Source organism: Pituophis catenifer, unplaced genomic scaffold (genome assembly GCF_029215685.1).
Source record: "Pituophis catenifer annectens isolate HBS135680 unplaced genomic scaffold, rPitCat1.0.hap2 SCAF_1, whole genome shotgun sequence".
Taxonomy (NCBI): domain Eukaryota; kingdom Metazoa; phylum Chordata; class Lepidosauria; order Squamata; family Colubridae; genus Pituophis; species Pituophis catenifer.
Window position 1 is genome coordinate 180,672,208 of NW_027256881.1, and position 12,390 is coordinate 180,684,597.

The following is a 12,390-nucleotide window of genomic DNA, read 5'->3' on the forward strand; positions in this document are numbered from 1 at the left end:
CAAACCAGGGGTGAAATGTTCCCGGTTCGGACTGAATTGGGCGATCTGGTAGCGATTCTGGCAGGTGGTTCGGAGAACCGGTAGCAATGGGAGCGTAAGGCTCCACCCACCTGCCCGGGTGTTGTTACTACCTGCTTTTAAAAGATTAAAAAAAAGGCTCTGACAATTGCGCGCCACAGCTGTGACCGTCACAGCCTTTTTTTTACTTTTAAAAGCATTTTTTACAACCTATTCAGCTGAATAGGTTGTAAAAAAATGCTTTAAAAAAGTAAAAAAAAAAGCCCATTTCTCCCACAAGCCACGCCCACAGAACCAATAGTAACAAATTTTACATTTCACCACTGCCCCAAACCAACTTTAAAAAAAAATACTGACAGGCTCAAATGTGCCTTTGTGACATGCTGGATGATATACAAAGGAGTCTTTAACTTCACTGTAGAGAATGAAGCAAAACCCAATTTGAATTTATAAATTGATTCAAGGTGCACATCTTGTGCTTTGGCACATGGGTTATAACTTTGCTAAACAAAACATTTGATATGTCTAGTTGTTTTAGCACAGAATTTCAACTAGCTTCTTATAAACCACTTTCACTTGATTGTGCAATGAGTGACACAGCAAGTGAGGGGAAAATTGGGGTGAATGTCACTCCCCAATGCCATCTGCAATTGAGGGAAATGGTTTCCAACATTTGTTATACTATAGGCTCTGTAGTCTCCCTGTACAATGACAGAAAAAAAAAGTTTGCTTTTTTTTCTCCTTCAGGCGCAAGCTTATTGAGAAGAATGAAGAGATATTTACTGAACGTGCCCAAAAAAGTAGTATTTTTGGAATGTTTGATTAGAACTATGCATGAAGAATTGGCTTATGGGAGATTGGGTGAAGCTATTTCTTCAGAACATTAGGCTGGGGCTGGAACACCAGAAGTGTCAAAAGATTACTTATATATATGTATCATTATGTTTTTCACTTTATTTTTATCAGCTGTTGCCTAATAGTTTGGTGCTGTGTTTTCTTCCCTCACTAACTTATAAATAGAATAAATGTTTCTTGGCCAGATGGTGGACATTACATACATTATATAAAAAGGGCACAACCTGGTCCTGTAGGTTTAAATCCATAGTTAAATGACTAGATATAAAGTGAAACATAAACTGCTAAATTCTAAATGTCTATGGAGATTCTCAGTCATCCAAGTCATGGTTATCCCAAACGTGCTTTTTCAAGAGGCAACTGGACTTTCTGATTTTTCTTTGAAGACATTTCGCTTCCCAGCCAAGAAACTTTTTCAGCTCTGACTGGATGGTGGGGAATTCCCTGAAGAAGCTTCTTGGATGAGAAGTGAAACGTCTTCAAAGAAAAACCAGAAATTCCAGTTGCCTCTTGAAAAAAAAAGCACCTTTGTCAAATTATAATTAAAATACTATTTGTTAGTACCTTAAATATCAGGAACCCAAAACTTCTGCATTGATTTTTTTTTAATGAACTGGCTTCAATATTTCTTTAGAGGCCCGCCTGGGGATGTAGAACCACCTACCTAGAACTGTTCTCATGATGTTTGGCAACTGTTGCACAGTGTACATAAAACACTGAATTGTTCTTCAATAAAAAAGAGCTGAATTTTAGAGATGCATAGCACTTCAGATCTGAAGCCAAAAGGCACTGTTGGTGCTTCCGTAACCCATATGTTCATGGGATTGTACACCTACTGGTCACACTCAGGAAAGGACAGCTTCTTTAAGGTGTGCACATGGCCTTAGACTTGTTCTAATCACCTATTTGGCTCTAAGTCCAAAATTCTGTACATCCCTACTTTATTCCTGGAATGTGACTCTACATATGAGATTCTGCCTATTTTCTAGAGGATATATGTAAGAACTTGCTTTCAAAATATATAGCAAACCAAGACTTCTGTTACTTCTTTCTTGATACAATTTTTTAATTGGCCTGAGATTGGCCTATGTGTGTCGTCCTTTGCCAGTCTTTGCAATAATGTATCATTATTTATCCATTATTTCTTTGTTGAAGTCTTATCTCACTGCTCTAAAACACTGCATTGTAATTTATCATTTCACTTTATTTCTCTGTCTTCACTGTAATGCAACTGTTCTTCTTAAACATCAAATAGCTTTGAGAATAGGTATTCCTGTTCAACAGTATTCCTGTCCAAAACCCAACAAAGAATGAATGAAAACAAGAGTTCTTTTTGAACTCACCATTCTTTTCTCTCTATGTCCCCAGCAATCTAAATTATTGCATGTCTGAACTCTGCTCTGATGGTACAAAAGGTTTGTTAGGCACAGGGAAGATCAATTTTTTCCTGAGAGTATAAGCTGGTTGGGGCATTTGTTTCCTTTCACGTTGAGGATCTGCACGTTTGCTCACTTCTTCATTGACTTCTGTAAGAATGGATAATAGATCTTCACCTCTAAAGAGAAGAAAATGAACATCAACTAAATATCAATTCTTACTTTACCCTTACTTCCCTTCGTATTATTACTGGACCATAAACTAACATAATTGCAAATCAGAAAGCACAAAATCAACTATGTTTAGGCCTGGAGACAAATTATTTAGCATGTTAGAAATTTCTTAGGGCCCCAGCTTCTCTGCAATCAAGAATTTATATTGTTTATCTCCCCTCTGCCTATTCAGCACAAAGATTACTAGAGCCAGGATGGCATCGTGGCTAAGATGTTGGAGAAGACTGGGAGACCCAGGCTGAGGGCTACTGTAGCTCCTTGGACTAGTCACATTCTCCCACCTCTCTCCCTCACAGGATTATGGTGGAGGGGAAATTCCTAACTCAGGCAAGCCTGTACTATCAGGATTTTGAGCATGAAGCTTATGAAAGACGATTGAAAATTGTGTGAAAAGTCCATTTGGAATGGGCTAAGTGGCCTACTAACAGCTTACAAAACTATACTTGGTAGTTCATTCAGAACAGTCACATTAAAGAGAAGACTTCCATGTAACATGAATCCTACCTTGGCACCAGGAGCTGCAATTTACTGCAAAGAGCCTGAATGTACCAAGTGCCTTCCAGTACATGCCGGAAAGAGAGATAGCCATCTACAGTGGCCATGCCAAGCAGGAAATCTGCTTCATCTGGAATACTTGAGGTCAGCTGCTGGGAAGACACAAATCCTGAACTTTGTGCATCTGGTTCAAATGAGGCAGCATGGCCGGTGTCTTCTTGGAGGAAGGCTGGCTGCTGTGTCTTTTCACCTTGACAGGCCTGGATGAAGAAGAGCTTAGGTTTCTGAGCCAACAATGGACAGCGGTTGGCTTTGAAGTATGACGTGATGGTACGGATTGGAATCAGACATTCATCTGTCCCAAAAATTTTTCCAGATTTTCCATGAGATAGAATACAGCATACCAGACAGTCACTGTCTTTCCAATCTTTAGAAGACTGCCAAAACTCCAAAAGTTTTTCAATTTCTGTGGAAGTCTTGTCGTCATACTTTTTCACTTTGAATCCAAGCCAGGTGAACACATGTTTCAGCTCCACTGTTACAAAGAAATACGGCAAAGAGTTTAATACAAAACAATGTCTGTGGATGTGCCATTTCATGGATCTAAGTTACACAGAAAAGATATGGAAACAATGTGTATTTCTGCATTTTTAGGATAAAACAGATTTGGCAATTAGTAACAAAATGGACTTTTTTTGATAATTTACTAGGCTTATAACTGTGAGACTGCCCTTACCTGTTTATTTCTTCTAAATATCCTATAAATGCAGAAAATGCAGAATAATGATCTGTATTGAAACTTAACAAGAGAGCCTATTGCCCCATTTTAATAGGCTGATGGAATTTGCAGAGGAGTTTTGGAATTGCAAACACCAGCCTGGGCCCTTACATCTCTGACCTTTCTTCATTGAATAGGAAGGACTTAAAAAAGTAGACCGCCATGTGAAAAAATATACAAACTAAATGTCACTATTGTCCTCCCTTTATCGCTACAGCAGCCATCTTGTTTATGCTCAACATTAGGAGCATAAGTAATAATACACAGGTAATTTTCATTTATCAATCATTCAAAGTTACAGCAGTGCTGAACAAGAAGACTTACAATTGGTCTTCGAAGTTGTGGCCATTGCAGCATCCCTGTGGTCATGTGATTAGGATTTGAGCACTTGACAATCAATGTACATTTATGATGGTCGCAATGTCCCTCAGTCATGAATATAAGTGACATTTGTATGCATCAAAGCCGGCAAGACATCACAAGTTGCAGTCACATGACATTGTGTTTAATGACCTGTGATGATTCGCTTAAAAACCGCAGCTGGAACCAACAAACTTTGTAAGACAGGAAGTCATTTGACTTTTCACTTAATAATCACATCACTTAGTGACAGAGTTGCTGGTCACAATTACGGTTGGTGAGTCAGGATTATCTGTACTATCTTATGAGAAAGTTGATAGAAAAAGAATTGCCACTCCCCTTTCCATAAGATTAATGGAAGCTGCTGTATGAATGCTCCAATCCATGAAAATTGCAACTTATTTCCATTTGCACATTTCAATTCTACTTATTTTCATTAAGTTAATTGTCTCTTAGTCATAAAATCCTAGCCTGGCACCTTCTGTGGAATAAAATGAGAGATTAAAAAAAAATCTGCATACAGGCAGCAACAATAAAAAACTTTTACAGCTTGAAACCACATAAAAGGTACACATTAGTAATCATTTGCTGTTCTGTAATGTGAAAGTACTTTATAGAAAGATATGGGAGCATTTTTTTAAAAAGGGGGATATCCCAATATAAGCACTTATTTAAGCCACTTACTGGCATCTTTCTCAGATCCATTCCTTTTTTTGAGATCACCTTCAAAATTGACATTGTTAATGATAAGACAATATCCTCTGCACTGCCCATCCATTTTATACTGAGATAACACCTGCAGAATGAAGGACAGAAGAAGAGTATCAGACTTTGGTTTGTAAGATCTTAATGATATTAGCATTATCAAAAGTGATTGTGGAGGGCATAGGGGATGCTTTTGAAGGACAGAAGGGACAGCCGCTTAGCAAGGGAACGACTGATCAGCATAGCCTGTGTCCATTCCAGGAAACTAATGTGAGAAAATCTCAAACAGGCGTCTCCCCAATTTGGCCAAAGATAAGGGGAGGGAGGTTGGAGAAGCACATTCAGACTTGCAAGATTCTGTTACTATAGCTGTTCCAATGAAAAGAGTTTTAGATTTATATGGCATTGCTTTCCTGGTCTGAACTACCTTATAGAGTTGACAGCTATAGACTCATTTATCAATGGATTTCAGTTGTTTTGCAACAATGTCTGGAATCCTAACAAAATATTCTTTGATTGAGACAGCCTGGTTTATGCAAACGTCATTCCTCAATTGCTGGAAAACCAACTAGTCACACCAAAGGTCTTTCTTGTCCAGTATATCTTAATATTGGTGACTTTCAACTGTCTGCTCTTAATTTTTTTTTTTTTTTTTTTTTTAAATTTGATTTATATGCCGCCCTTCTCCGGAGACTCAGGGTGGCTTACAATGTGCTCAGCAATAGCCTTCATCCTTTTGTATATTTATACAAAGTCAGCTTATTGCCCCCACAACTGGGTCCTCAATTTACCTACCTTAGAAAGGATGGAAGGCTGAGTCAACCTTGAGCCTTGGCGAGATTCGAACCTGCAGTAATTGCAGGCAGCTGGTCTTAATAACCAGCTTAATAACAGGGTGCCTTAGACCACTGTACTACCAAGGCTCTTTAAGGCTTTGCACTCCAATATTTGTCACAAACATTCATTGCCTTTAACAATGAATGCCTTCACTATTACAACCTGCAAACTGGACATTATTTTGTGTGTGTGAAGAACAAACCATCTCAGAGTCATCCAGATCAGTTCTCTAATGAATCTAGATTCCTTTGATTGCTTCTAGAAATGAGACCTGAGCTGAAAAACAGCTATAGCTACACTGGTATCAGATCCTCACAAATGAAGCAAATGAACAAAATTGCAACAAGGTGGGGACTGCAACAGATGGTCAACTTGACGAATACAGAAAAAGAAACTCCTGGGACATTATTTTTCCAAGAATATAAACTTTGGTGAATAAATCCACATTGGCACAGAAGAAGCGAAACCTGCTCTGGGCTTCCCCTGCAAATGCACACATAGTTCATTCCCCCTTTCCCGATGGACCACCCACAGTCCATTATGTCCACCAATCACTTCTATTCACTTTGTTATGAGAACCACATGACCACGCTGTGCCATCTGCTCTGGGTGTCCTGGGGAGGGGGCAGCAATGTCTCATGGGAACCGATGATGCTTGGAGACCATTCCCCACACCCTTGCATTCCAATCCATCACCTATTCCTATTCACTGTCAAGGTATGATCAAAGAGGAATATAGGTGAACATTTGAGTCAGTCTTGACACAGACAGTCGGTTGATGTTGCATTACAATTCTCATGGAGCCCGGGCTATTAGATTTGCTTGCTAGATCTAATGAGAATTGAAGTTCAATAGCATCTGAAGGGCTCCATGTTCACCATGTTGTAAAAGGACTTTTAAAAGTTAAGAATTGGCCAACATAAAATATACTAAACCGCTAGATTTGGGATAAATGTTATTCCAATACATATACTGATTGATTGGGATACTCGAGAAACAATTCAGAAGATACAAACCACTGCTTCAGCATTCGTATCATTCTCCCTGACAGTTCGTTGTAACCCCTGTTTCAAGGAATCAAACACAGGTTCTGCCTTGACATCTAAAAAAATTATAAAGAAATAAGTAGACTTAAAGATTTATCTTATCTCAATTTAATCATTTGAGAGTAAAATACTGCAGACAATAGAGGTAGTCCTTGAGTTGTGATCTGCCTTGCTGACTTTCTCATCGACTTTGCTTGTTGAAAGCTAGACCAGTTTTCCCTCCTTCCCCGTAAGGTCTGGGGCTCTGGAGATCCTCAATCGTCTGGCTTCTTTTGTACTAGTCCATGGAGCGATTCCATACTGGAATGCCCCTTTACTCCCCCCTCTCCTTTAGCTGGTAATTCTACCACATTAATAGATATCAGAATTCTGCTACCTTTCATGACTTTCGGCAGTTCACAAAAGTATGAAATAAAAATAAAATACTCAAAATACATTATATTTACATTTAAAAATAGATCACAAAACTATTAAAAAAAATACTTTAAGTAAACAAAAAGGGTCAGAGTACTGAAGTATCTTTTGAGAAAGAGCACACAAGTAATTGGATGTCTTCTGGATAGCCTGGATCAAAGCCTCTCCCATCAGTTCCAATTAGCATCATCCAGAGTTATTATGTGATTTGTAGCCCAGAAGATTATCTCTTGTCGTAAAAGAATCAGATAGAGAAACCATAAAAATACTGCCCTGATGTTAGTCTGTATGTGTAACATATAATAACTATGTTTTGATGAAGGAGCCAGGCAAGTGGACCAACCTCACATCTCACGCTAAGAAAAGGTTGTTTGAAACATTAAAAACCGGGCACCTCATCACTTCTTTCTACTCCCAGATTCCGTGACAAGAATCTTCAGGCTCTCTGTATTTCCACCCTTTCTCATTCCTTCTATGTCCAGATTGAGAAAGACATTGGATAGCTCTGTATTCTACTGTGGTGAAGTATGAAGTACTTCTAGTTTCATTCAATGCCAATCAGAAAGCCTATTTATTTTAAAACTAGTGTTATGCAGAAAATAGGTCCTCGTCATATAAAACTTCTAAACAAACCTAGATTTGCAGCTAAAGAACAAACATTTCCAATATGCTCTTGTAGGCTCCCAAACTGTTCATTGTAAAGGTGTTCTAAGAAGAAAGGGAAAATTCACATATTACTTGACTTAGGAGCTGTACACACAGCTTTATATAAGATACTACTTGATTTTTTTAACCTAATGTTTTACATTGTCTGATTCAGCCAAAAGGCAGTATATTTGAATGGCAGAATCTGCAATTACCCTAATTAAATCAATTTCTAGCCAATGATTGCAAATATTTCTTTTTTATTCATTCATTCAATTTCTATCATTGCCACTCTCAATCAATGACTTTAATATAAATCTAACTTACAACTATTTGTTTAGTGAACAAGTTACAACAGCACTGAAAAAAGTGACTTATGACTATTTTTCACAGCTTTTGCAGCATCCCGATAGTCAGGGGATCAAAATTTGAATGCTTGACAACTGGCATGTATTTAGGATGGTTACACTGTCCCAGGGTCATGTGATCAACATATAACATTCCCAGCTGGCTTCCAACAAGCATAGTTAGGGGGGGAGCCAGATTTGCTTAACAACGGCATGATTCACTTAAAAACTGCAGTGATTCACTTAGCATCTTCTCGTCTGAACTATTGTAACGCTCTCTACATGGGGCTCCCCTTGGGGTGAACTCGGAGGCTCCAACTAGTGCAGAATGCGGCCGTGCGGGGGATTATGGGAGCGATGGGGCGCTCCCATGTGACTCCTCTCCTGCGCGAGCTGCATTGGCTTCTGGTGGACTTCCGGGTGCGCTTCAAGGTGTTGGTGATCACCTTTAAAGCGCTCCATGGCTTAGGGCCGGGGTACTTACGGGACCGCCTTCTGCCACCAATTGCCTCCCACTGGCCAGTTCGCTCCCACAGAGAGGGTCTCCTCAGGGTGCCGTCGGCCAGACAATGTCGGCTGGCAACCCCCAGGGGGAGAGCCTTCTCTGTGGTGGCACCTACCCTCTGGAACAATCTACCCCCAGAGATACGAGTGATCCCAGATCTCCGGACTTTTCTTCGGGCCCTTAAAACCTACTTTTTCCAGTTAGCCGGGCTGTCCTGATTTTATGGTTGGTTTTAAAATTTGATATTGATTTTAATTGAAATGTTTTAAATTATGGGCCAAATTTTATTTAATTATTTTAAATCTATTTTAACTTTTGTGTATGAATGTTTTATATTTGGCTGTTCACCGCCCTGAGTCCGGAAGGAGAAGGGCGGTATAGAAAAATAAATAAATAAATAAATAAATAAATAAATAAATAAATAAATAAAGATTATAAAATGAGCCAAAACTCACTTAACAACCGCCTTGCTTAGCAACAGAAATTTTGGGCTCAACTGTGGTCGTAAGTCAACCTGTATTAACAACAGCTTATTGTTATTTCGCAAGTTAGATTCCTATTTTCTTTCAATGCCATATCCCAGCCTTTTAATTTCTCAGCTGGTATGAGAAAAGAAAGGAACCTTTGGATATATTTCCTGTCTGTCCAGGACTCCATGTAGAAAGCAGAACTGAAAGTATTTTGGTTGCAACACCACATTATTCAAACGACCATTAAGAACAAAAGACTTCTGGCAACTCTACCAGCGTACTGGCAGAAGGAACTGCATTTCCTGTTCAATTGGCATAAGCCTTAGCGGAACTATGACTCTACATACAGGACATGTTACAATACTGAGGTGAACGGCAAGACAGTTTGCCTAAAACTTAAGTCTAACAGGCAAATTAGAAAATTCAGAACATTTCAGTACACTGCAAAACTACCTACCGTGATTCTTTGGCAGAACAGGATCCTGCATAGAAAAGAAAATAAGAAAAATTAAAATGAGGTATTTCTTGTCATATCTACTCTGAAGAATGCCATCTTTGAGTTTAGCTTATTCCCATGTAATTGCACAAGATGCCATCCTAAATCAACTTAACTGGGCTAAACATTTACTAGCAAATACTCTAGAAGTCTGATCAGGAAAAAGAATAGGATCGGGGATGTTAGGCCTTAAAACTTTCTGCAGAATTTTTTTTGTTCCATTTCAGTTCCACCTCTTTCATCATCTACTTCTATTTCCTCCTGGTGCGAATTTCAATCTATACGTATTAGTTGCAACATTTTAAAAGGAAAAAATGAGATAGAATATTAAAACTGTCTGAAATTGGTACCTTTTATTAAACAAAGTAATAGGCACCATCTACATTTTATGATATATAGAAGTAACACAGATGTTAACAAAAGAGATCTGAGAGGACAGGTAGACAAGAGCAATAGAAGAAAGAAGGTATTTGTTCAGATCAGAATCACCAATCTGGATATAAAATTTATGTTCCAGCATGCAGCATGGCCCCTATCTAACAGATTTAAAAAACAAAAACCTCCTTTCCCCTTTGAATTGACTGTCAAGTAGCTTTTCACTTGCTCAAAATCAAGTCCAGACTAGTGCTAATTTTTATAAAGTTATCTTCTCACCCCTATTTGTGGTACATGTCTTCCACAATCTTGGGTCCTCTACCAGAGGCCAGGCAGTTTGAGGATTCTGTACAGGCTCTTAGCTGTTGCTAGCACTGTACTCTTCTGGAAAAGAGAGTTCTGATGTCATTCCTGGCATCTGTTGAAGCCTCTCTCCCAGTTTAGGAGTCATATTTGCAAGTGTAGAAGCACTTGGATGTTGACCTTGGCCTTTACTTTCCATATCCTCCCTAGTTCCTCCTTCAGATCCTGATAATTCTTCAGCTTCTCATACTCCTTCTTCCTGATGTTGCCATCACTTGGAACTGCTACATCTTTCACCACTGTTGTCTTTTGGTCTGTGTCTACTACCACGATGGAAAATGACCCTTCTTCTTGTTCATGTTTCCAACATAAATTTGAAGTACCTTTATACATTCTAGATAATATTTTTGATGTCATATGCCAGGTATTCATTATTTTTCAAGTAAATACAATCCTCTAGTACAGTTACTCTCATCTGGGGATTTTTAATGCTCCTTTTCCTCTTGGTGACACAAGACTGGAAGAAGCTGGCTGAACAGGTAGAGTTTTGGGAAATTTTATTTATTCAGCACTGTTAGCAAAGCAGATAAGCAAGGAGTTTAGAATGAAGAAATTAAATCAAAGATTGTCATTTAAAAAACCTAATAAAATAATCAGACAGGAAGTAATGAAGAAATTGAAACTATTAAGTCAAAAGCAGCATTAAAGAGCCCCTATAACTAATGATCCTGGACTGAACAGCTAAACCAGCCTGCCCATCTTTCAGAAATATTGTAAATTACTCTCTACTAGCCTTTCTCAACCGGGGTTCTATGAGAGATTGCTAGGTGACCCATAAGAGATGTGGAAATTAAAAAAAAACATTTTTAAACTTTGTGCATCATGCAATGCTAGCATTTGAGAATTGGAATGTTTAGGGATCACAACACAGCTGCTGGCCTGCCTCTTTGCTGGGGTTTCTAAGAAAGACCATGGAGAAAAAGGGTTGTTGAACTTTGTAGTCACACTGATGGAATCTTTATGTGCTACAACTCAGTTTACTGTTCACACTAACTACTGTGATATAATAATTCCCTGAGATCTGACCATTTTTTCAAGGGTTCCTCCATGGTGAAAATGTTGAGATAGGCTTCTTTACACAAATGGACAACAATATTTGCTAAGGCATACCTGGAATGAAATGTTTCCAAATGTTGGTTTGTTAAAGGCACAAACAGAAGAGGGATCAGTTTCTTTGATTCCTTGATGAGGCACTACAAAGCAACAGATAATAAAATGATCTGGAAAGAGCACAACTTTTTGTTTTCCAAATAAGTACTAAATATTTTTAAGAGTGCTGACTGATCAATTAAAAGATGAAGGAAGAGTCATATGACAATGAAAAAACAAAATGGAACTCATTAGTACACCTTGTTTTTAAAGTGATTGCACTGAGACTAACGTCTAGTCTCAACGCACCTTTTCTGTTATCTGGGGAAGTAACTGGTAATCTTCAAACTGCTTCAGAAAATGGTATTTTTGCTAGAAAAAATCAGCTCAATAATGGAGATCATGACCTAGAATCTCCCCTTTTTGTGGGCAATTCTTTTAGCAATGCCATTTTCTTTCTTTTATTATTGTAACCATATAACTGAATCAGTAAGTAGAATATTCAGGTTGTTTAACATAACCTCAGGCAAGTGATTAAAAATAGGGTGTAGTTAGGTTATTATTATTCATGGCTCTTTTGTTTTTTCTAAATGCAACTCTGCATTAACAAAAGGCTCTGGAAAGATGACAGTAGTCTGAAGACTGCAATTAAAAAAAATACACAGTCTTTGATTTACAACCTGCTCCAAAATTTCGGCCATAAGTCACAATGGTCATAACTGCATGCAATTTTACTTTTAGCTTTGCTGCAGTGGTCGTTATCTGAACCCATTACAGGTATTCCTCGAATTACAACAGTTCATTTAGTGACCTTTCAAAGTTACAACGGCACTGAAAAAAATGACTTGACCATTTTTCACACTTATGACCATTGCAGCCTTCCCATGATCACGTGATCAAAATATAAACACTTGGCAATTGACTCATATTTATGACAGTTGCAGAGTCCTGGGGTCATGTGATCACCCTTTGTTATCCTCTG

At 38.4% G+C, this 12,390-nt stretch overlaps 2 protein-coding genes across 3 annotated transcripts in view; one reads left to right on the plus strand and one right to left on the minus strand.

Moving 5' to 3' along the window:
- FLACC1 (flagellum associated containing coiled-coil domains 1) overlaps nt 1–844 on the plus strand; it is a 29,823-nt gene extending 28,979 nt beyond the window's left edge. The window contains exon 15 of the mRNA XM_070933252.1: nt 766–844. Within this exon, the coding sequence (XP_070789353.1) occupies nt 766–844 (79 nt within the window). The remainder of the gene's footprint in view (nt 1–765) is intronic.
- Nucleotides 1–12,390, minus strand: part of CASP10 (caspase 10) — a 32,390-nt gene that overhangs the window by 5,730 nt on the left and 14,270 nt on the right. For both annotated transcript variants that reach the window (XM_070933248.1, XM_070933247.1), the window contains exons 5-11: nt 11,430–11,512; nt 9,543–9,567; nt 7,752–7,826; nt 6,675–6,760; nt 4,801–4,912; nt 2,988–3,513; nt 2,217–2,428 (exon numbers count right to left, since the gene is read on the minus strand). In XM_070933248.1, the coding sequence (XP_070789349.1) occupies nt 2,251–2,428; nt 2,988–3,513; nt 4,801–4,912; nt 6,675–6,760; nt 7,752–7,826; nt 9,543–9,567; nt 11,430–11,512 (1,085 nt within the window). In that variant the 3' untranslated portion in view covers nt 2,217–2,250. The remainder of the gene's footprint in view (nt 1–2,216; nt 2,429–2,987; nt 3,514–4,800; nt 4,913–6,674; nt 6,761–7,751; nt 7,827–9,542; nt 9,568–11,429; nt 11,513–12,390) is intronic.